The sequence below is a fragment of the Oncorhynchus mykiss genome, chromosome 27, assembly GCF_057628025.1.
Source record: "Oncorhynchus mykiss isolate SJ-2025 chromosome 27, ASM5762802v1, whole genome shotgun sequence".
Taxonomy (NCBI): domain Eukaryota; kingdom Metazoa; phylum Chordata; class Actinopteri; order Salmoniformes; family Salmonidae; genus Oncorhynchus; species Oncorhynchus mykiss.
Window position 1 is genome coordinate 5,040,699 of NC_143048.1, and position 24,769 is coordinate 5,065,467.

General features: G+C 44.1%; 1 protein-coding gene across 5 annotated transcripts in view; it reads left to right on the forward strand.

Moving 5' to 3' along the window:
* The window catches only part of LOC110507358 (myeloid leukemia factor 1), a 53,046-nt gene that overhangs the window by 1,438 nt on the left and 26,839 nt on the right, over positions 1-24,769 (forward strand). Inside the window, exon 1 of one of the 5 annotated variants that reach the window (XM_090224229.1) lies at positions 17,763-17,863. The exons of 1 other annotated variant lie outside the window; for it this stretch is intronic. Coding sequence is in view for 2 of the 4 variants with exons in the window: in XM_021587300.3 (XP_021442975.1) it covers positions 18,680-18,726 (47 nt within the window). In the remaining 2 variants the exon portion in view is untranslated. Of the gene's footprint in view, positions 1-17,762; positions 17,864-18,496; positions 18,727-24,769 lie in introns of those variants that run through there. 3 more of the 5 variants (XM_090224230.1, XM_021587300.3, XM_021587299.3) reach the window with 3 other exon arrangements.

The following is a 24,769-nucleotide window of genomic DNA, read 5'->3' on the forward strand; positions in this document are numbered from 1 at the left end:
CGCATGCCCACTGGAGCCACTTCTTCTTGTTTTTAGACAAGGATCAACGAGTTGTACATTCCGAGATGCCGTTCGGCACACCACTGTTGTACGCCATTATTTGTCTGTTTGTGGCCCGCCTATTAGCTTGCACGATACTTGCTATTCAACCTCTCTCATCAACGAGCTGTTTTCGCACACAGGACTGCCGCTGACGGGATGTTTTTTGGTTTGTCGCACCATTCTCGGTAAACCCTAGACACTGTCATCCATGAAAAACCCAAGAGGGTAGAGCTGTTTCTGAGATACTGGATCCGGCGCACCTGTCAACGACGACCACACAACATTCGAAGTCGCTTAGGTCACCCGTTTTGCCCATTCTAACTTTCAATCAAACAGTAACTGAATGCCTCGATGCCTGTCTGCCTCCTTTATGTAGCAAGCCACAGCCACATAACCATTTTTGTGAACGCGGTGGAGTACCTAATAAACTGTTCGGTGAGTGTACCCTTCTGTTACCCACCACAGCCATGAACCCCCAGTAGTATCCCATCATGGCTAATCTGACATGGGTTCAAATTTTTTATTTATTTTAAATGCTTTGAGCGTTCTTTTGAGTCTGTCCGAAGTTCCCGGTGAGCAGAGTTTGCACTTTGGGGATTAATCCACTGGTTACGATACGCCAGCCACAAAACATGAATATTGAGTTGCTGGCCCATGTTCACTCCAATGCTTCCCACAGTTGTGTCAAGTTGGCAGGATGTCCTTTGGGTGGTGGAAAATTCTTGATAGACACGGGAAACTGTTGAGCGTGAAAAACTCAGCCGTGTTGCTGTTCTTGACACAAACCAGTGCCCCTGAACACTTACTACCATACCCTTTTCAAAGGCACTTAAATATTTTGTCTGGCCAATTCACCTTCTGAATGGCACAAAAAAACAATCAATGTCCCAATTGTCTCAAGGTTTAAAAATCCTTCTTTAACCTGTCTCCTCCTCTTCATCTACAATGATTGAAGTGGGGATCATAGCTTTCACCTGGTCAGTCATGGACAGAGCCGATGTTCTTAATGTTTTGTACACTCGCTTATCCAAAGTGACTTACAGCAGTGAGGGCTTATTTTTGCGCCAGTAGCCCCCGTTGGGATTTGGACCCACAACCCTGCTGTTGCTAGCTCCATATTCATACCAACTGAGCCACGTAGGACCATGGCAGGCAAGCTCAATTAAGCACCTTTCAATCAACACAATTCTATGGCTGATTTTTGGCCATGTGCCAGGTTGGGGTCAATGCTAGGTTAGTTCAGTAGGGCGGAGCACACACCTGTGTGTCAGGCTCATGACCATTGTGGCAGGACAGTGTGCTGCCCGGACGGGACGGGACGGGACGGGGGCTAGTTTTGACACATCCTGCGTGTAAAAGCACACTGAGCGCCAGGAAGAGGTGTCAATGTATGACGGAGTACCACACCAGAGTGAGCTCAGTCAGGATCATTGCAGACGCCTCCCCTCCTACTCCCGGATCTGACTCAGTAGGCCCTACACACATACACACACACTCGTACGCAGGCATGCACATGCGTATAGACACATGCAAGCACACACACATACATCTTGTTCTCCTGACCAAGTCTTCCTCTAATGTAGACTGAGGCAGGCAGAGTGCCCCCTGAGGCAGGCAGAGTGCCCCCGTTGATGCGTTGGGCTGACCGCATCACCCTCTCGAGAGACCTGAGGTTGCGGACGGTGCTCTCAATGGTACATCTGTAGAAGTTTTTGAGGGTCTTAGGGGCCAAGCCAAATTTCTTCAGCCTGCTGAGGTTGAGGCGATGTTGTGCCTTCTTCAACACACTGTCTGTGTGGATAAACCATTTCAGGTTGTCAGGAACTTGAAGCTTTTCACCCTCTCCACTGTGGCCCTGTCGATGTGGATGGGGGCGTGCTGTCTCCGCTGTCCACAATAAGATCCTTCATAGTGTTGACATTGAAGGATAGGTTGTTTTCCTGGCACCACTCCGCCAGGCCCTCACCTCCTCCCTGTAGGCTGTCTTGTTGTTTGCAAATCAGGCCTGCCACTGTTGTCGTCAGCAAACCGGAGTAGATTTTTGACGACAGTCAGGTGACTACCCAGCTCCCTCAGATGTGTCAGCTCTATTCTACCTGTTCTTATCAAAGCTCGAATGACTTATGATGCTGACCTATCCCCCTGTGGGTGTCAGGAGAGTCACAGGACACAAATAGAGCCCAGCGTTCTGTGTTCCTGTCTGGTGGCTGAGGGCTGAGCTGGCCAGGTTCAGACTGACGCTCTATTTGTGGGTTGGGGCAGATGGTAGACATAACAGGACTGGGGAAGAGATGGAGGGCTGTGGTTAGCTCTCCTACTCCCAGGCTGCCTGTGTACTAGTGAAATTCCACTTTGTGAGCGTGATCATACAGTTGAAGTCGGAAGTTTACATACACTTAGGTTGGGGTCATTAAAATGTGTTTTTCAACCACTCCACACATTTCTTGTTAACAAACTATAGTTTTGGCAAGTCGGTTAGGACATCTACTTTGATGCATCTTGATGGAGGTTGAATGTCTGATGTTGGGTAGATCACGGGGGGGGACTCTGGATGTTGGGAAAGGAGCCCTGGAGGTATCTGCTGTCTGGCGCTGCAGAACCCCTCTTTAGATTCTGTAGAACTAGAACAGAGTAAACAGGAAGTGGGGAGGAGAACGGGGAGGCGGACAGATGCAATAGAGAAAATTCACAGGTAACCGTAGATCAAGTGGCTATATAAAAGGGGAAGTTTTAGTCATCTAACTAGTTATCTTGCAGTACAGATGGGTCAACGGAATGGTTGAGATGGACTATGGGCCCTGGGTTGTCATTTCCATGGTTGGTCAGGCAAATGTTTTGTTGCTTCTAATCACTGCAATCCACACCAACTGCTTGCATAATTCAAGGGAGCACACAATTAGATAGTAAGATATAGAGTTAGATTACTATTAACTAACTTTAGCTACTTCAGTAGATGTACACTTCACTTTCATAACGCACATTAACAGTGCTGTAAAAACTAGCTAGCTGGATAACATTCCATTATTTATACAGTACCATTTGGAAACACCTACTCACTCAACGGTTGTTCTTTATTTTTACTATTTTCTACATTTTAGAATAATAGTGAAGACATCCAAACTATGAAATGGCACATTTGGAATCATGTACAGTTGAAGTTGGAAGTTTACATACACTTAGGTTGGAGTCATTAAAACTCTTTTTTCAACCACTCCACAAATTTCTTGTTAACAAACTATAATTTTGGCAAGTCGGTTAGGACATCTACTTTGTGCATGACACAAGTCATTTTTCCAACAATTGTTTACAGACAGATTATTTCACTTATAATTCACTGTATCACAATTCCAGTGGGTCAGAAGTTTACATACACTAAGTTGACTGCCTTTAAACAACTTGGAAAAATCCAGAAAATTATGTCATGGCTTTAGAAGCTTCTGATAGGCTAATTGACATCATTTGAGTCAATTGGAGGTGTACCTGTGGATGTATTGCAAGGCCTACCTTCAAACTCATTGCCTCTTTGCTTGACATCATGGAAAAATCAAAAGAAATCAGCCAAGACCTCAGGAAAAAAATTGTAGACCTCCACAAGTTTGGTTCATCCTTGGGAGCAATTTCCAAACACCTGAAGGTACCACGTTCATCTTTACAAACAATAGTACGCAAGTATAAACCCCATGGGACCACGCAGCCGTCATATCGCTCAGGAAGGAGATGTGTTCTGTCTCCTAAAGATTACGTACTTTTGTGCGAAAAGTGCAAAAGTGCAAATCAATCCCAGAACAACAGCAGGACCTTGTGAAGATGCTGGAGGAAACCGGTACAAAAGTATCTATATCCACAGTAAAACGAGTCCTATATCAATATAACCTGAAAGGCAGCGCAGCATGGAAGAAGCCACTGCTCCAAAGCCTCCATAAAAAAGCTAGACTATGGTTTGCAACTGCACATGGGGACAAAGGTTGTACTTTTAGGAGAAATGTCCTCTGGTCTGATGAAACAAAAATAGAGCAATGGGCCAAAATTCACCCAACTTATTGTGGGCAGCTTGCGGAAGGATACCCGAAAAGTTTGACCGAAGTAAAACAATTTAAAGGCAATGCTACCAAATACTAATTGAGTGAATGTAAACTTCTGACCTATTGGGAATGTGATGAAAGAAACAAAAGCTGAAATAAATAATTCTCTCTACTATTATTCTGACATTTCATATTATTAAAATAAAGTGGTGATCCTAACTGACCTAATACAGGTAATTTTTACTCTGATTAAATGTCAGGAATTGTGAAAAACTGAGTTTAAATGTATTTGGCTAAGGTGTATGTTAACTTCCGACTTCAACTGTACCTCACCATTTTAAGACTTTTATTTGCAAAAAAAATAATTCTGAGTGAATTATTATTTATGTGGCCTTGTATTTGTGTTGTTGTGTACATCATGAGCACAAGAGGGTGTGTTCTCTGTCATATGCATACTCAAGCACCTGTGTGTGTGAGAGAGAGTGACTGTGCGCACGCTAGTGTGTACATGTCTGTGTTGTATGTTGAGGGTGGGCTTTAAGGGTCTGTTTGTAACTCTCAGCAGATGGTCCTCCTTACATCAGTCAGCCACATGCCAGAGTGTCGGGTAGCAGAACCCACTCCCAGAGAGCCGGGTGTCCTTACAGTCAGCTGCTACTAAACATTTAGACAAAGGGCCACTTTTGTCAACTTCAAGCAGGAGGATTCAGATTTCTGTGTGATGAGCACTACAGTAGGCCTTCTGACAAAGACTTTACTACGTGGCTTATTACTTATTAGATGCACAGGGTTTAATGTAGAGGTTTTTAGTTTACTTTTGTTGTTCGTTTCATAATTGCCCCCAGCAGAGGGGCTCGAGTTACCAGATAATCTAGAGACATTATATCTTCATAATTTCAATTTAAAGTTTTAATATTTTGTTGTTTACTTTTTATGTGCATTGAGATTATTTTCTGTAATTGAAAGTTAAATAAATAATTATTATTCAGCACATTTGAAGTTGTGGCTATAGAATTAGGAATTAGAATACTAGAATGGGAATTAACCTAAATATGATGGCATAAAGGTCAGCCATTTTGGTCAGGGAGTTGGTTTGCCAGTAGCCTGGGTACCAGTCTCTGTAGCTTACATTCCACTCCTTGCCTCTGCTTGTCATTGCCAAAGAGAGTAGCCTTTCGGCAATCTTCAAACATGAACATTCTATCATTAATGAGCTCGAGGAGATCAGAGGATTTGATCCTGATTTGTTAACCCTCACAGCTATCGTCCAATCACAATGTTTATACAAATTAGACTGAAAAAATGTTTTCATAACTTTGATAGATGCTGTAAAGGAGGCAATGGAACGCAGACATTCCATTGACCAGATTGGTGCACATTCAACAAATCTGATCTAACAAAGTGGATATTCGTAATGATTTATGTATTGTAACAGGCCCACTGTGATGTGGTAAGGTTGGAACCAGGTGCAGAGAAGAGCTCAGACAAGGAATCAGTGGGCCTTTAAGGATAAACATAATACTTTACTGCGATACGGTAGCCACAGGATCCCAGTACACATAAAAAATTAAAATAAACAATACGTCTGGAAAATTCACTCAGAAAACGATTGCAGGCGGTAAACAATTCAAGCTTCTGCAAAGGACCACAGAAAACACACCTTTTTTAACAGGGACACAAATTATCATGAAATAATAAGACACACTTGAGACTAATAATAGTCTCTTGGGCATTCTCTGCCACCCTCTGCTGCCAGGAGGAATCATGACACCCACAATGTGGTTACTTGAGTCTGATTTGGATATATTTGTCTGTTTTAGCTGCATAACGTGTAGAAGTTGTCCCTTTTAAGGTTTAGAACAACTGACCGCTAAATGCTAACCCCTGTTCGTATAAGCTAGTTAGCATAGCTAGCATACAGAAATCAGTGGTGGTAGTCAGTCATTTTTATCTGTAATGCAGTTGATTAGTAAAGATGCCATAAACGTGTTGGGGTTGACATTCATGATACTCAGATTTTTACCTCAACATAGTGTTAAATACACATCCAAACAATAGCCTAAATGTAGGCTAATTTTGCTGGGGGGGGCAATGAGGAGACTCTTGATATTTCCCCCACGGCCCTTTCCCCCACACATTTCCATGGAAATTCCATTATTTTGTTCGAGTTCGATTGACCTCTTTACCTCATTTATAGACCCAGTCGGTATTAGATAGAGCGTTGCGGCCCCTCCGCCTGTCGGGAAAACAACCTAGGTTACCCCATTGGCTCACAGCAAATACTTAGTCTTTTTTTTGCCATTTTCTTTTTGTCTGCTTGTTTTCGTCAATTACAAAACTACATTTAAGCAAAGTACAACATGTCTAAAGATTACTTTTCAACAACATTGCCTGCTCCAGATTGTTTTCACTACTTAGAAAACATAATATTGTAGGGCTTCGCTCATGCCTTCTTTTCATGACGGTGCTAGCAGCCACATGAGTGAGTGCTAGCTACCAACTTGAACGTTAAGATAGCCAAGACCAACAAACAAACTATACAGCTACAAGTAGTGAGTGGCGTTACAAACGGACTATACTATACAAGTTAAATGTTTTACCTACGATGAAAGGTTTTTCTCCCACATAGCTACATGTAGCCTACTTGGACACCTGGTCCCCACATTTCCCACTCTCCCATGCAGAATTGCCTGAAGCCACAGAGCTCTTCTCGCAAGTTTGCTACTTCAGTGTCTAGATATTTTTGTCAGATGTTACTATGGAATACTGAAGTATAATTACAAGCATTTCGTAAGTGTCAAAGACTTTTATTGACAATTACATGAAGTTTACGCAAAGAGTCAATATTTGCAGTGTTGACCCTTATTTTTCAAGACCTCTGCAATCCGCCCTGGCATGCTGTCAATTAACTTCTGGGACACATCCTGACTGATGGAAGCCCATTCTTGCATAATCAATGCTTGGAGTTTGTCAGAATTTGTGTTTTCTTTTTGTCCACCCGCCTCTTGAGGATTGACCACAAGTTCTCAATGGGATTAAGGTCTGGGGAGTTTCCTGACCATGCACCCAAAATATTGATGTTTTGTTCCCTGAGCCACTTAGTTCTCACTTTTGCCTTATGACAAGGTGCTCCATCATGCTGGAAAAGGCATTGTTCGTCACCAAACTGTTCCTGGATGGTTGGGAGAAGTTGCTCTCGGAGGATGTGTTGGTACCATTCTTTATTCATGGCTGTGTTCTTAGGCAAAATTGTGAGTAATCCCACTCCCTTGGCTGAGAAGCAACCCCACACGTGAATGGTCTCAGGATGCTTTACTGTTGGCATGACACAGGACTGATGGTAGCGCTCACCTTGTCTTCTCTGGACAAGCTTTTTTCCAGATTACCCAAACAATCGGAAAGAGAATTCATCAGAGAAAATGACTTTACCCCAGTTCTCAGCAGTCCAATCCCTGTACCTTTTGCAGAATATCAGTCTGTCCCTGATGTTTTTCCTGGAGAGAAGTGGCTTCTTTGCTGCCCTTCTTGACACCAGGCCATCCTCCAAAAGTCTTTGCCTCACTGTGTGTTTAGATGCACTCACACCTGCCTGCTGCCATTCCTGAGCAAGCTCTGTACTGGTGGTGCCCCGATCCCGCAGCTGAATCAACTTTAGGAGACAGTCCTGGCGCTTGCTGGACTTTCTTGGGCGCCCTGAAGCCTTCTTCACAACAATTGAACCGCTCTCCTTGAAGTTCTTGATAATCCGATAAATTATTGATTTAGGTGCAATCTTACTGGCAGCCTGTGAAGCCCTTTTTGTACAAAGCAATGATGACGGCACATGTTTCCTTGCAGGTAACCATGATTGACAGAGGAAGAACAATGATTCCAAGAACCACCCTCCTTTTGAAGCTTCCAGTCTGTTATTTGAACTCAATCAGCATGACAGAGTGATCTCCAGCCTTGTCCTCGTCAACACTCACACCTGAGAGAATCACTGACATGATGTCAGCTGGTCCTTTTGTTTCAGGGCTGAAATGCAGTGGAAATGTTTTTATGATATTCAGTTAATTTGCATGGCAAAGAGGGACTTTGCAATTAATTGCAATTCACCTGATCACTCTTCATAACATTCTGGAGTATATGCAAATTGCCATCATACAAACTGAGGCAGTAGACTTTGTGAAAATATATATTTGTGTCATTCTCAAAACTTTTGGCCACGACTGTACATTGAACAACATAGCAGCTTTTCGGCATGTTTTGTTATTTCTGTATATTTCTGCTCTTTTACACTGGGGGTCAATGGGAAAGAATGTTTGTTTTTCCCAATTTGTGGGCGTGGTTGATGGGAATTCCTTATTATTACGTGAATATTGACTATGTACGTTTAAAAAGTATCATACACTACGGGTCAAAAGTTTTAGAACACCTACTCATTCAAGGGTTTTTCTTTATTTTGACAATTTTCTACATTGTAGAATAATAGTGATGACATCCAAACTATGAAATAACACATGGAATCATGTAGTAACCAAAAAAGTGTTAAACAAATCTAAATCTATTTCAAATTTTAATTTCTTCAAAGTAGCCACCCTTTGCCTTGATGACAGCCTTGCACACTCTTGGCATTCTCTCAACCAGCTTCACCTGTAATGCTTTTCCAACAGTCATGAAGGAGTTCCTACATATGCTGAGCACTTGTTGGCTGCTTTTCCTTCACTCTGCAGTCCGACTCATCCCAAACCATCTCAATTTGGTTGAGGTCGGGGGATTGTGGAGGCCAGGTCATCTGATGCAGCCCTCCATCACTCTATTACTCTCCTTCTTGGTAAAATAGCCCTTACACAGCCTGGAGGTGTGTTGGGTCATTGTCCTGTTGAAAAACAAATGATAGTCCCACCAAGCGAAAACCAGATGGGATGGTGTATCGCTGCAGAATGCTGTGGTAGCCGTGCTGGTTAAGTGTGCCTTGAATTCTAAATAAATCACAGACAGTGTCACCAGCAAAGCACTCCCACACCATAACACCACGTCCTCCATGCTTTAGGGTGGGAAATACACATGCAGAGATCATCTGTTCACCCACACAGAACCAAAAATCTCACACTTGGACTCCAGACCAAAGGACACATTTCCACCGGTCTAATGTCCATTGCTCGTGTTTCTTGGCCCAAGCAAGTTTCTTCTTCTTATTGGTGTCCTTAAGTAGTGATTGCTTTGCAGCTGCATCAGATGACCTGGCCTCCACAATCCCCCGACCTCAAACCAATTGAAATTGAGATGGAAGAAAAAGCAGCCAACAAAGTTCTGAGCATATGTTGGAACTCCTTCAAGACTGTAGGAAAAGGATTCTAGGTGAAGCTAGTTGCGAGAATGCCAAGAGTGTGCAACGCTGTCATCACAAGGCAAATCAAATCAAATGTATTTATATAGCCCTTCTTACATCAGCTGATATCTCAAAGTGCTGTACAGAAACCCAGCCTAAAACCCCAAACAGCAAGCAATGCAGGTGTAGAAGCAAATTGTGGCTACTTTGAAGAATCTCAAATATAAAATATATTTTGATTTGTTTAACACTTTTTTGGTTACTATATGATTCCATATGTGTTATTTCATAGTTTTGATGTCTTCACTACTATTCCACAATGTAGAAAATCGTAAAAAAAATAAAGAAAAACCCTTGAATGAGTAGGTGTTCTGAAACGTTTGACCCGTAGTGTACGTACATGGTCCCAGTCGGTTTTCACATAATAATAAGGAATGTTGCAATGTTTTGATCAAGAGAGCTAATGGGTATGCAGGCTTTTATTCCTGTCACCCTAGCAAACCACATTTTATAAATTAGCTGCTCAACCAGACCTTGATAAACTGTCTCTGATGTGTTTGAGCGGTGCTTGATCAAAAGCCTGGACACCGGTGGTGGCTGGTGGGAGGAGTTAAAGGAGGACAGGCTCATTGTAATGGCTGGAATGAAATAAATGGAATGGTATCAAACACATCAAACATATGGAAACCACACAATGAGCCCGTCCTCCTATAGCTCCTCCCACCAGCCTGCACTGCTGCACACCCAGTAGCTCTCTAGACTGAGGGTTGACCAAGTCTTTTATATAGTTGCTTAATAGGTATTCTACTTTTCTCAACAACAGGAGATGGTGCATGGGATCAGAGAGCAGCCTCCCAGTGTCGCCCTTTCTAACTTCCGAGAGTTCTCTTGGGATTATCGCCATGGCCACAAGCCGCCACCAACAAGGCTCTCAAAGATGAACAAAAGTAATTTGAGAACCATGCTCCCAAATTATTACCAAAACACAACAGTCTAACTAATGGAAATTATATTATTAACCACTGCTACACACCTTTTCGACATGGGTATAAGGCCCTCTCCCGTCCTCCTTTCGGCAAATCCGACCATGACTCCATCTTACTTCTCCCTGCCTACAAACAAAAACTCAAGAGGGAAGTTACAGTGGTCAGATCTGTACAGCGTTGGTCCGACCAAGACTGTTTTGATCAAGTGGACTGGAATATGTTCCGGGTCAAAATCAATGACTACGCCAACTCAGTCACCAGATTCATAAAAAAATGCATGGATGAGGTGATACCGATAGTGTCTTTCAAAACGTTCCCGAATCAAAAACCGTGGATTGATAGCAGCCTTGTAGGAAAACTGAAAGTGAGAGTTGCTGCTTATAAACAGGGCAAAGTGACCAGGGACAATAGTTTGGTTAAACTGTACAAATACGACCTACACAGATCGATCAAGATGGTGAAACACAAGTATAGGGATAAAGTGGAGGAGAAATTCAGTAGATCGGACTCAAGACGTATGTGGCAGGGGCTCCTAACGATTACGGATTACAAAAAGAAAGCCAGCCACATCGTGGTCACCAACACCACCTTACCGGAGGAGCTAAACAGCTTTTTCTCCCGATTCGAGCACAATGACCCAGAGCTGCCAATGAGAGCCCCCAATGACAACATGGGCTACACACTCACAGTCTCCACTGAGGACATATGCAAGTCATTCAAAGGTATTAACCCTCGCAAGGCTGCCGGCACAGACGGCATCCCTAGCCGTGCCCTCAGAGCATGTGCAGACCAGCTGGCTGTTGTGTTCTTGGACATTTTCAACCTCATCCTAGCTCAGGCTGCTATACCCACCTGCTTCATAATGTCAACTATCCCTGTGGCCAAGAAAGGGAAAGAAGCTAAACTGAATGACTACCAACAAATAGCACCCACTTCCGTCATCATAAAGTGCTTCGAGAGGCTAGTCAAAGACCATATCACCACCTCCCTCCCCGACACACTCAACCCGCTCCAATTCACCTACCGCCCTGACAGATCCACGGACAACGCAATCGCCATTGCACTGCACACTGCCTTTACCCACCCGGACAAAAGGAATGCATATGTGAGGATGCTGTTCATCTCTTCCTTCAATACCATGGTGCCCTATAAGCTTATTACACAGCTCATGGCCCTGGGTCTGAACTCCTCCCTATGCAACTGGGTCCTGGACTTCCTGACGGGCCGCCCCCACGTGGTGAAGGTAGGCAACATTACCTCCTCAACACTGATTCTCAACACAAGGGCCCCACAAGGGTGCGTCCTCAGTCCCCTCCTGTATTCCCTGTATACCCACGACTGCGTGATCCCACCCAGTTCCAACTCCATCATCAAGTTTGCTGACAGCACAACAGTAGTAGGCTTGATTACCAACAACAACGAGACAGCCTACAAGGAGAAGATAGACACTCTGATGGCATGATGCCAGGTAAACAACCTCTCCCTCAACGTTAGCAAAACAAAGGAGCTGATTGTGGACTTCAGGAGGAACCAGGCTGGATATGCCCCCATCCTCATCAACGGGGCCGCCGTGGAGACGATCAATAACTTCACATTCCTCTGAGTACACATCTCAGAGAAGCTGAAATGGTCTAACCACACGGACACCGTGGTGAAGAAGGCACGACAGTGACTCTTCAACCTCAGGATGCTGAAGAAATTTAGCCTGTCCCCAAGGGCCCTCACAGTGTTCTACAGGAGCATCATCGAGAGTATACTGTCGGGCTGCATCACAGCCTGGTATGGCAACTCCACCGCCGCAGACAGCAAGGCGCTTCAGAAGGTGATTCACGCAGCATTTGGTGCACACTGCCGATCCTACAGGACACCTACAACACCAGGTGTCGCAGGAAGGCCAAGAAGATCATCACGGACCCCAGCATCCCAAGCCATGCCCTGTTCTCCCCGCTCAATCACTCAGATGCGGGCAGCACAAGAGCATCATGGCAAAAACTGGAAGACTGGCCAATATTTTCTACCCTCAGGTTGCTGAATAGCCACCACTCGTCAGCTACCTGCTTCCCCCTCCCCCCAGCTACTCCCCCTATGGACATTTCCCCTCTGCTACTCCCCCTACATGTTTATACATTATAGTTTTGTAATTGACTAAAACAAGCAGACAACAAGAAAATTGGGTTTAAAAAAAGGTGACGTTTTTGCTGTGACCTAAGTAACTTATGTAACGACAGCTTGTTTTCCCCACAGGCAGTCAGGGTTGCGACCAATGACCTATATAAACCCTGGATTGCTAATGCTGTGTATTGGGAGGCTTTGAAGCTACCGGTTTGCGATATTGGCACTCCCTACGAAAAGTCCTCCACAGGAATTAATGGAATTCTACAGTATTTCAGAAAAAATATATACTGTATACTTTAAAATATACTATTTTTTACATGTTTTATTTGTATGTTTAGCTCGCATAATACAACACAAAAGTCTTCATTAAGGTGTCTGTTATAGAATAAATGTGTCAAAAAACAAATGTAGACATTAATAAATGCATTCCTATAGCTTCCCAAATCTTTTTTACAATTGAGGAGGAGTACCAAGATGGCTGCTCAATAAAGCGCCCCTGTCAAATAAAAAAATAAAAAATTGTCACATGCGCCGAATACAACAGGCGTAGGTAGACCTTACGATGAAATGATTACTTACAAGCCCTTAACCAACAATGCAGTTCCAGAAATAGAGTTATAAAATATTAAATAAACTAAAGTGAAAATTAAAATAAAATTACATAATAACAATGAGGCTATATACAGGGAGTATCGGTACCGAGTCAATGTGCGGGGGTACAGGTTAGTCGAGGTATTTTGTAAAGTGACTATGCATGGATAATAAACAGCGAGTAGCAGAAGTGTAAAAACAAATCGGGGGGTCAATGTAAATAGTCCGGATGAATTAATTGTTCAGCAGTCTTATGACTTGGGGGTAGAAGCTGTTAAGGAGCCTTTTGGTCCTAAACTTGGCTCTCCGGTACCGCTTTCCGTGCAGTAGCAGAGAGAACAGTCTATGACTTGGGTGACTGGAGTGTCTGGTCTTTGACAATTTTTGGGGCCTTCCTCTGACACTAGGTCCTGGATGTCAGGAAGCTTGGCCCCAGTGATGTACTGGGAGTACGTACTACCCTCTGTAGCGCCTTACGGTCAGATGCTGAGCAGTTGCTATACCAGGCGGTGATGCAACAGGTCAGGATGCTCTCGATGGTGCAGCTATAGAACATTAGTGAGGATCTGGGGACCCATGCCAAATCTTTTCAGTCTCCTGAGGAGGAAAATGTGTTGTTTTGGTGTGTTTGGACCATGATAATTTGTTGATAATGTGGACACCAAGGAACTTGAAACCCTCGACCCGCTCGACTTCAGCCCCATTGATATTAATGGGGGCCTGTTCAGCCCTCCTTTTTGTAGTCCACGATCAGCACTTATGTCTTTCTCACATTGAGGGAGAGGTTGTTGTCCTGGCACCACACGGCCAGGTCTCTGACCTCCTCCCTATAGGCTGTCTCATCGTTGTAGGTGATCAGGCCTACCAATGTTGTGTCATCAGCCATCTTAACGATGGTGTTGGAGTTGTGCTTGGCCACTCAGTCGTGGGTGAACAGGGAGTACAGGAAGGTACTAAGCATGCATCCCTGAGGGGCCCCAGTGTTGAGGATCAGCGTGGCAGATGTGTTGTTTACCACCTGGGTGGCCCGTCAGGAAGTCCAGGATCCAGTTGTAAAGGAAGGTGTTTAGTCCCAGGATCATTAACTTAGTGATGAGCTTTATGGGCACTATGGTGTTGAACGCTGAGCTGTAGTCAATGAACAGCATTCTCACATAGGTGTTCCTTTTGTCCAGGTGGGAAAGGACAGTGTGGAGTGAGATTGAGATTGCGTCATCTGTGAATCTGTTGGCGCGGTATGCGAATTGGAATGGGTCTAGGGTTTCCGGCATGATGGTGTTGATATAAGCCATGACCAGCCTTTCAAAGCACTTCATGGCTACAGACGTGAGTGCTACGAGGAGGTAATCATTTAGGCAGGTTACCTTCGCTTTCTTGGGCACAGGGACTATGGTGGTCTGTTTGAAACATGTAGGTATTACAGACTCGGTCAGGGAAAGTTTGAAAATGTCAGTGAAGACACTTGCCAGTTGGTCCGCACATGCTTTGAGTACACGTCCTGGTAATCGGTCTGGCCCAGCAGCTTTGTGAATGCTGACCTGTTTAAAGGTCTTGCTCACATCGGCTATGGAGAGCATGATCACACAGTCTTAGTCCTGTATTGACGCTTTGCCTTTTGATGGTTCATCTAAGGGCATAGCAGGATTTCTTATAAGCATCCGGATTAGTGTCCCGCTCCTTGAAAGCGGCAGCTCTAGCCTTTAGCTCGGTGAGGATGTTGCTTCTGGTTGGGAAATGTACATACGTCACTGTGGGAACGACGTCATCGATGCACTTGTTGATGAAGCCGGTGACTGAGGTGGTATACTCCTCAATGCCATTGGATGAATCCCAGAACATATTCCTGTCTGCGCTAGCAAAACTGTCCTGTAGCGTAGCATCTGCATCATCTAACCACTTCCGTATTGAGCAAGTCACTGGTACTTCCTGCTTTTGTTTTTGCTTGTAAGCAGGAATCAGGTAGAATTATGGTCATATTTGCCAAATGGAGGGTGAGGGAGAGCTTTGTATGTGTCTCTGTGTGTGGAGTAAAGCTGGTCTAGAGTTTTTTTTCCTCTGGTTGCACATGTGTTAAATGGATATAAATTTGCCTGCAATAAAATCCCTGGCCACTAGGAGCGCCACTTCTGGATGAGCATTTTCTGGCATTTTATGGCCTTAAACAGCTCGTTGAGTGCAGTCTTAGTGCCAGCATCGGTTTGTGTTGGTAAATAGATGGATACGAATAATATAGATAACTCTCTTGGTAGATGACTGGGATTTAAATAACTCCCCTTTTCTGATGACAGGGATTTGGGCCTTGTCTTGACAAAGCAGTAAACCATGCAACCATGCAGGGTTTATACACATCATTGGTTACGACATTCTATTTAATACCGACTGGATCTATTGGAAACAATCTAACGTTGGGCATTCTGATGTAATACATTTCATTGTAAACATAAACATTGAGTGCGGGGAGAACAGAGGATTCACGTTTATTGCATTTTTACCACAAGCCAATGTGATCACATCACACCAGAGAAGCTCTCGCTATTCAAACTTCCACACAAGTCAATTATGAACACTGTAGCCTATTTTATATCCAGCAAGCAAGAGTAAGATAGGGCCTTCCCTATATATTGTAGTGGTTTCAGGGGTTATATGGTGGATAGACGGTATGTGCCTGCGAGGTTTCTTTGTTTTCTGGCTGCCAGGACCACGGACAGCAATGAGAAGTATTCCCCAGAGGCAGGACCATGGACAGCTCAGGGGAAACCTAGACCGCAGCAGAACAGCCACACCTGTCTCCAGTTGTAATCAGAGCCAAACTGCAGACAGGTGAAACCAATCAGGGCCTCTACTTAACTGCGCCCTGGGTTTTATTTTTTGTATTTGCTTTGACCCCGGCAGGTGAAGGAGTAGGAGGTATTTGGGGAGACCGAGTGTACGGTGGAGGATGTGGTTTACTAGAATAAAGGAACTGATGATTTCAACAAGGATTGAACCAAAGACCACGATTGGAGGACCTTCCACGGGTGATATAGTGTTTACTCTGTTTGTTTTGTGTTTTGTGAAACCTGATAATAAACTGGTTTAACCTTTCACTTGGACTGGTGGTGTGTTTTGTATGTGTAAATCCTACCGTACAAAGATGTTGGCTCTGAAACCGCTAGAATAGGTATTTATTGACCCTCCGTTACATCTTGACGTGTCATGTCGTAACGTACAGCACGCATAAAGCAACTATTTCTGTCTTACAATCTCTCTCCACCCGGTGTAGCACTTCTCTCATTGTTTAAAAACAAGAAATGGACAGTGACGGAGGCAAGGGGGGATACCTAGTCATTTTTTTGTCATCATTGCATGCAATCATCATTCTCAAAGCCGCTGTTTACTTCTAAGATCACTTTAGCACCGCACTAAACTTGATTCAAATTCGACACAAACCTTCAAATAGGTATGTAATGACACATTATATAAACTCTTTATAGTGTTTTATTTACATTTTAGAGGCGTTAGGGTGATAAGTTGGACAGATCGAGTGAAAAAAGCCATTTTCCCACACGACATCTGTCTTCTCACTATCACGCATTAGTTTAGCTTCCTCACCCGCCATTTTTAAAAAGCCCCGACGGGGCTCATTGCCTGCTTGAATTATGCAGAAACGGGCAGTGTTTAGGTCATGTAATTGATTTTGTTGGAAAGGGGAGAAATTGTGATTTACAATGGTATTGACATTACAGTTGATCTGGAAGTATTACATTTTCAGGGTGCTAAAATAAGGGCAATTGTACGGACCAAGGCGATGTACGAGTTTGAGTTTACGTTAGCAAGCTAGCCAACTTTAGCCAGTTAGCTTGGTTGCGTTGTGAGGTCAGAAAGCTTGGACCAACTCTACTCCTTTGTCAGAGTCCAGTGTGCACTCTGAATGCTAGAGTGAAGTGATCTGTGGGCAATCTAACAACTCTCTGAATTTACAAATGCTCAGAGCCTTCTGGCACTCCAGGATGAATTTACGAACACACCTTTAATAAGAGAGGAGGGGGCCTCCGGAGTGGCGCAGTGGTCTAAGGCACTGAGGTTCGATTCCATGTAGCAGCCGGCCGCGACCGGGAGAACAATGGGGCGGTGCACAATTGGCCCAGCATCCTCCGGGTAAGGGGAGGGATGTCCTTGTCTCATCACATACTCCTGTTTCGGTACGGGCTCAGTGCACGCTGATATGGTCGCCAGGTGTACGGAAAGGTGTCTCCTCCGAAACATTGCTGCAGCTGGCTTCCGGGTTAATTGGGCCTTGTGTCAAGAAGCTGGGTTGGGTTGTGTATTGGAGGACGCACGGGAAACCTGGACACATCACACCAGAGAAGCTAGACGCTATCCCAATATTATAACTACCAATTGGGGAGAAAAAGAGGTAATAATTAAGATAAAAAAATTGCAAAAATTAAAGCAAGTCACGATGACTCGCATATGTGCGAGCCAGGTGAGATGACAGGTGCCAGTTTTGCGTTTCTTTCCTCTCAATGAGATGCAACTTAAGGAATTAATCTTGTAGGCTAATGTTTTCCGTATGTTTTTCTTATTTCTCTCTCCAAGCCACTTTGAACAACACGATGTTGCCTTCTCACAAGGCAATTTACCGTGTCGTTACCGCATCAGGTCGTAACGGTATTGTTTGTTTCCACTTCACTATGGCACAGCTAAACAACGGAAGTGATGGATTCTAATTCCGCTTTACTTCCCTACTGCATGGCAAACTTGCCAGAGTAAATTATTTGAAAGAGACAAAACGCCATAGAGTATAAAAGTCAAGTGTAAGTGTATACGTGTAATTGTATATGTATTTCATTCAAGTTCGCTAACGTTAGCTAGACTTACTAGTAGGTTAGTTCTGTTGCGATAATGTGTTGTGTCGGAGACATCCACCCAGCCGATTACTATAATGATAAACTATAGGCTACTTATCTATAACACGTTGGTAAGCATCCACACTAGAGGAAAGTTTATCGTTCTATAGTCCTGTCAATCAACAGATTACGCATCCTACTGCACGTTGCCTATTAATTAATAAGATGGTGGTAGCATAAGACCATGAGGTCGCTAACGCACAGATACTAGTTCAGACCATTCAGTGCTTTCAGGGTGTGTTCATTGTCATAGTGACAACTGCAAATAAAACTATGTACAGTACATGTAGGCCCAATGAAAAGTAATATAGTACATCGTATTTAAATGGATAAATTCAACAACAAACGCCATTTAGCCTACACATCTTTTACAGCATTGCCTCGTTGCTGAAGTGGCACACGCTTGTAAAATACGGCAAAACATCGAATATCTTTTTTCTCTGGAGCGAGCTGCGTTGTCATGACAGCTTCTGACAACATAACGTTCTTCTGATAGATCTTGCTCGAGCTGTGAATAGCCAGCCAACCAGATGGCTCTACGGAGGTCATGTGGTTCCTGGTTCATAAAGCCCAACGTTCTGAAGTGTAGCAAGGTTCCATAGTAACTTCATTGGCACCGTGCGCGCTTGTCTGTCGTACATTGGGTAGTAGAAGCCGCTTCATAGCGCTAAAAAGGAAAATAGATATTTCATACTTCACTTTTCCTCTCCAACACCCGTGGAAATGTTTAACAGTCTTCTCAGGGAATTTGACGAGGACCCTTTCTTGTCGTAAGTAGTATCGATATTGTATTCTGCCACTCATTAATTCGACAGGATGAAGATTTTTCTCGAAAAATTGTGTTTCTTTTAAATACTAGTCAACACCACTTTGAACGACGCGTTGCTTCAGATAATGGACAATAACGACTGTATGCTACCCACCCCTTGTCTACAATGACAGTCTGTAGGCTATTGTCAATAATGTTATTTTAAGAGCCACATTCACAATTAATAGTTTGCAGATATTATTGTTGGGCAATAATGGTCATGCTTCTATCTCCAGGCCATCAGACTGTTGAACAGCCGTCACTTGCTGGCTACCTGCACGGTACTCTGCCCTGCACCTTGAGACTTATGCCCCATGTATATATAGTCACCTCATTTTCTGTTAATATACTGTATTCTAGAAATAGCTCATCCTAATATACAATATACCTTCCAAATTATATACTGTCGGTGTCTATATTTATATTATGGCTACTACTGAACATACAATTTTCCTTCCAAATGATATACTGTCAGTGTCTATATTTATGTTCTGGATTTTGACGCTGCTCACTCCATGTCTACCCCTGGATTGTTAATTGGACTCGTTCTGTCATTTCTTGATTTGTTGTTTACATTTTTTTATATTTGTTTATTTGTGTTGAATTTGCTAGACATTCTACTGCACTGTTGGAGCTAGTAACATAAGCATTTTGCTGCACCTGTTTAAACACCTGCACAACTTTGATTTGAGATATTACTACATTTAAATGACAACTAACGCACACTGAAATCCATGTATGATGTGTCTTAATAGCTACTGGTTGACATGTAGGCTACAGTAATAGCATAGTACTTACTACTCAAGGAATATAGTTACTGGTGTCAGCAAAATATTGGTTAATGTTTTTCATTAGTGAATATATGCTTTGAGTAAGTGTAGCCATTCCACAGGAAAACTTTGAGAATGTAATATCTATTAATCACCTAGCTTAGACCCTTGTCATACACTATATGGCTAAAAGTATGTGGACACCTGCTCATCAAACATCTCATTCCAAAATCATGGTCATTAATATGGAGTTGGTCCCACCTTTGCTGCTATAACAGCCTCCACTCTTCTTGGAAGGCTTTCCACTAAATGTTGGACCATTGCTGCGGGGATTTGCTTCCATTCAGCCACAAGAGCATCAGTGAGGTCAATGTTGGGTGATTAGGCCTGGCTCGTAGTCTGCGTTCCAATTCCCGATCTCGACAAACCATTTCGGTATGGACCTCGCTTTGAGCATTGGGGCATTGTCATGCAGAAACAGACCTTCCCCAAACTTGCCACAAAGTTGGATGCATTTAATTGTCTCGAATGTCATTGTATGCTGTAGCATTAAGATTTCCCTTCACTGGAACTAAGGGGCCTAGCTCGAACCATGAAAAACAGCCCTAAACCATTATTCCTATTCCACCAAATTTTACAGTTGGCATTACGTATTGGGGCAGGTAGCGTTTTCCTGGCATCCGCTAAATCCCGATTTGTTTGTGGTGACGAGTGATTCATCACTCCAGAGAACGCATTTCCACTGCTCCAGAGTCCAAAGGTGGCGTGCTTTCCACCACTCCAGCCGATGCTTGATATTGGGCATGGTGATCTTAGGCGTATGTGCGGCTCCTTGGCTATGGAAACACATTTCATGAAGCTCCCGACAAACAGTTATTGTGCCGACGTTGCTTCCAGAGGCAGTTTGGAACTCAGTCGTGAGTTTTGCAACCGAGGACTATTTTTTCCCCCCTACACGCTTCAGCACTCAGTGTTCCCATTCTGTTAGCTTGTGTGACCTACCACTTTTTTTAAATATATTTGATTTAATCTTTATTTAACCAGATAGGCCAGTTGAGAACAAGTTCTCATATACAACTGCGACCTGACCAAGATAAAGCAAAGCAGTGTGACAAAAACAACAACACAGAGTCACACATGGGATAAACAAACGTACAGTCAATAACACAATAGAAAAGGTCTATGTACAATGTGTGCAAATGTAGTAAGATTAGGGAGGTAAGGCAATAAATAGGCCATGGAGGCGAAATAATTATAATTTAGCATTAACACTGGAGTGATAGATGTGCAGATGATGATGTGCAAGTAGAGATACTGGGATGCAAAAGAGCAAAACGATAAATAACAATATGGGGATGAGGTAGTTGGGTGTGATATTTACAGATGGGCTGTGTACAGGTACAGTGATATCGGTAAGCTGCTCTGACAGCTGATGCCTAAAGTTGGAGCGAGAGACATTAGTTTCCAGCTTCAGTGATTTTTGCAGTTTGTTCCAGTCATTGGCAGCAGAGAACTGAAAGGAAAAGAGGCCGAAAAAAGTGTTGGCTTTGGGGATGACCAGTGAAGTATACCTGCTGGAGCGTGTGCTACGGGTAGGTGTTGCTATGGTGACCAGTGAGCTGAGATAAGGCTGGGTTTTACCTAGCAAAGACTTGTAGATGACCTGGAGCCAGTGGGTTTGGCGACAAATATGAAGCGAGGGCCAGCCAACGAGAGCATACAGGTCACAGTGGTGAGTAGTATATGGGGCTTTGGTGACAAAACAGATGGCACTGTGATAGACTGCATCCAATTAGCTGAGTAGGCTATTTTGTCAATGACAGTGCCGAAGTCAAGGATCGGTAGGATAGTCAGTTTTATGAGGGTAGTTTGGCAGCATGAGTGACGGATGCTTTGTTGCGAAATAGGAAGTCAATTCTAGATTTAATTTTGGATTGGAGATGCTTAACGTGAGTCTGGAAGGAGAGTTTACAGTCTATCCAGACACCTAGGTATTTGTAGTTGTCCACATATTCTAAGTCAGAACCGTCCAGAGTAGTGATGCTAGTCGGGTGGGTGGGTGCGGGAAGCAATCGGTTGAAGAGCATGCATTTAGTTTAACTAGCATTTAAAAGCAGTTGGAGGCCACGGAAGAAGTGTTGTATGTCATTGAAGCTCATTTGAAGGTTTGTTAACACAGTGTCCAAAGAAGGGCCAGATGTATACAGAAGGGTTTTGTCTGTGAAGAGGTGGTTTAGAGAATCACCAGCAGCAAGTGCGACATCATTGATCTATACAGAGAAAAGAGTCGGCCCGAGAATTGAACTCTGTGCCACCCCCATAGAGACTGCCAGAGGTCCGGACAACAGGCCCTCTGATTTGACACACTGAACTCTATCTGAGAAGTAGTTGGTGAACCAGGCGAGGCAGTCATTTGAGAAACCAAGGCTGTTGAGTCTGCCGATAAGAATGGGGTGATTGACAGAGTCGAAAGCCTTGGCCAGGTCGATGAAGACGGCTGTACAGTACTGTCTTTTATCGATGGCGGTTATGATATCGTTTAGGACCTTGAGCGTGACTGAGGTGCACCCATGACCAGCTTTGAAACCTGATTGCATTGTGGAGAAATTACGGTGGGATTCGAAATGGTTGGTGATCTGTTTGTTAACTTGACTTTCAAAGATTTTAGAAAGGCAGGGCGGGATGGATATAGGTCTATAATAGTTTGGGTATAGTGTCTCCCCCTTTGAAGAGGGGATGACCACGGCAGGTTTCCAATCTTTGGGGATCTCAGACGATAAGAAAGAGGGGTTCAACAGGCTAGTAATAGGGGTTGCACAATTTCGGCAGATAATTTTAGAAAGAGAGGGTCCAGATTGTCTAGCCCAGCTGATTTGTAGGTATCCAGATTTTGCAGCTCTTTCAGAACATCAGCTGTCTGGATTTGGGTGAAGGTGAAGTGTGGGGGGGGTTGGGCTGCTGGGAGGAGGTGCTCTTATTCTCCATGGACTTTACAGTGTCCCAAAATGTTTTGGAATTAGTGCTACAGGATGCACATTTCTGTTTGAAAAAGCTAGCCTTAGCTTTCCTAACTGACTGTGTATATTGGTTCCTGACTTCCTGGAAAGTTGCATATCGCGGGGGCTATTCGATGCTAATGCAGTACGCCACAGGATGTTTTTGTGCTGGTCAAGGGCAGTCAAGTCTGGAGTGAACCAAGGGGTATATCTGTTCTTCGTTCTACATTTTTTGAATGGGGCATGCTTATTTAGGATGGTGAGGAAAGCACTTTTAAAGAGCTACCACGCATCCTCTACTAACGGGATGAGGTCAATTTCCTTCCAGGATACCCGGGCCAGGTCGATTAGAAAGGCCTGCTTGCTGACGTGTTTAAGGGAGAGTTTGACAGTGATGAGGGGTGGTTGTTTGACAGTGGACCCATGACGGACGCAGGCAATGAGGCAGTGATCACTGAGATCCTGGTTGAAGATAGCAGAGGTGTATTTAGAGGGCAAGTTGGTCAGGATGATGTCTATGAGGGTGCCCCATGGTTACGGATTTAGGGTTGTACCTGGTAGGTTCCTTGATCATTTGTGTGAGATTGAGGGCATCTAGCTTAGATTGTAGGACGGCCAGGGTGTTAAACATATCCTAGTTTAGGTTACCTAACAGTACGAACTCTGAAGATAGATGGGGGGCAATCAATTCATATATGGTGTCCAGGGCACAGCTGGGGGCTGAGGGGGGTCTATATCAAGCGGCAATGGTGAGAGACTTATTTCTGTAAATGTGGATTTTTAAAAGTAGAAGCTCAAATTATTTGGGCAGAGACCTGGATAGTATGACAGAACTCTGTAGACTATATCTGCAGTAGACTGCATCTCCGCCCCCTTTGGCAGTTCTAACTTGTCAGAAAATGTTGTAGTTGGGGATGGAAAATTCAGAATTTTTGGTGGCCTTCCTAAACCAGGATTCAGACACGGCTAGGACATCAGGGTTAGCGGAGTGTGCTAAAGCAGTGAATAAAACAAACTTAGGGAGGAGTCTTCTGATGTTAACATGCATGAAACCAATGCTTTTACAGAAGTCAACAAATGAGAGCGCCTTGGGAATGGTTGTGGTGTTGGGGGCTACAGAGCCTGGGTTGACCTCTACACCACCAGAGGAACAGAGGAGGAGTAGAATTAGGGTACAGCTAAAGGCTATAAGAACTGGTTGTCTAGTGCGTTGGGGACAGAGAATAAAAGGAGCAGATTTCTTGGCGTGTTAGAATAGATTCAGGGCATAATGTACAGACAAGGGTATGGTAGGATGTGAGTACAGTGGAGGTAAACCTAGGCATTGAGTGACGATGAGAGCGGTTGTATCTCTGGAGGCACCAGTTAAGCCAGGTGAGGTCTCCGCATGTTTGGCGGGTGCGACAAAAGAGCTATCTAAGGCATTTAGGGCGGGGCTGGGGGCTCTACAGTGAAATAAAACAATAATAATTATCCTGTAGGCATATTGACATTAGGGAGAGGCATGTGTAGCGGAGTGATCATAGGGTCCAATGAGCAGCAATGGGTGAGTCAGGGAGCTGTTCAGTAGTTGCTACTACGCTAGGCGAGCTGGAGCTAGCGGGCCATGGCCAGCAGATGGGTATTCGGGCGACGTCGCAACGGAAAAGCCTGTTGAAACCAACTCGGACGATTACGTCGGCAGACCAGTCGTGATGGATTGGCGGAGCTCTGTGTCGGCAATAAAGGGTCCAGGCCAATTGGCAAAAGAGGTATTGTAGCCCAAGAATTAGCTGGTAGACCTCTTCGGCTAACCGGGAGATGGGTCTAGCTCAAGGCTAACTGGTGCTAGCTTCGGTACAGAGGCGCTAGCCAGGAGTAGCCACTCGGATAACAGCTAGCTAGCTACGATGATCTGGTGTAATGGTCCAGAGCTTGCGGTAGGAATCCGGAGATGTGGTAGAGAAAAAAATATGCTCTGGGTTGATCTCGAGCTGTGCAGACTGGCAGGTATTGACCGAGCTGAGGATGGCTGGTGTCCGAGTTAACGGTGAAGACCGCTAAGAGTGGCTAACTGACTACTAGCTAGTAGCTAGTTAGCTGGCTAGCTTCTGATGGGGGTTCCGGTTCTAAAGTATAAAAATAGCAGATCCGTACCACATTGGGTGAGGCGGGTTGCAGGAGAGTATATCCAGTCCGCGGCTAAGCCGTTGTTCCTCCTAGACAATAACAGCACTTACAGTTGACCGGGGCAGCTCTA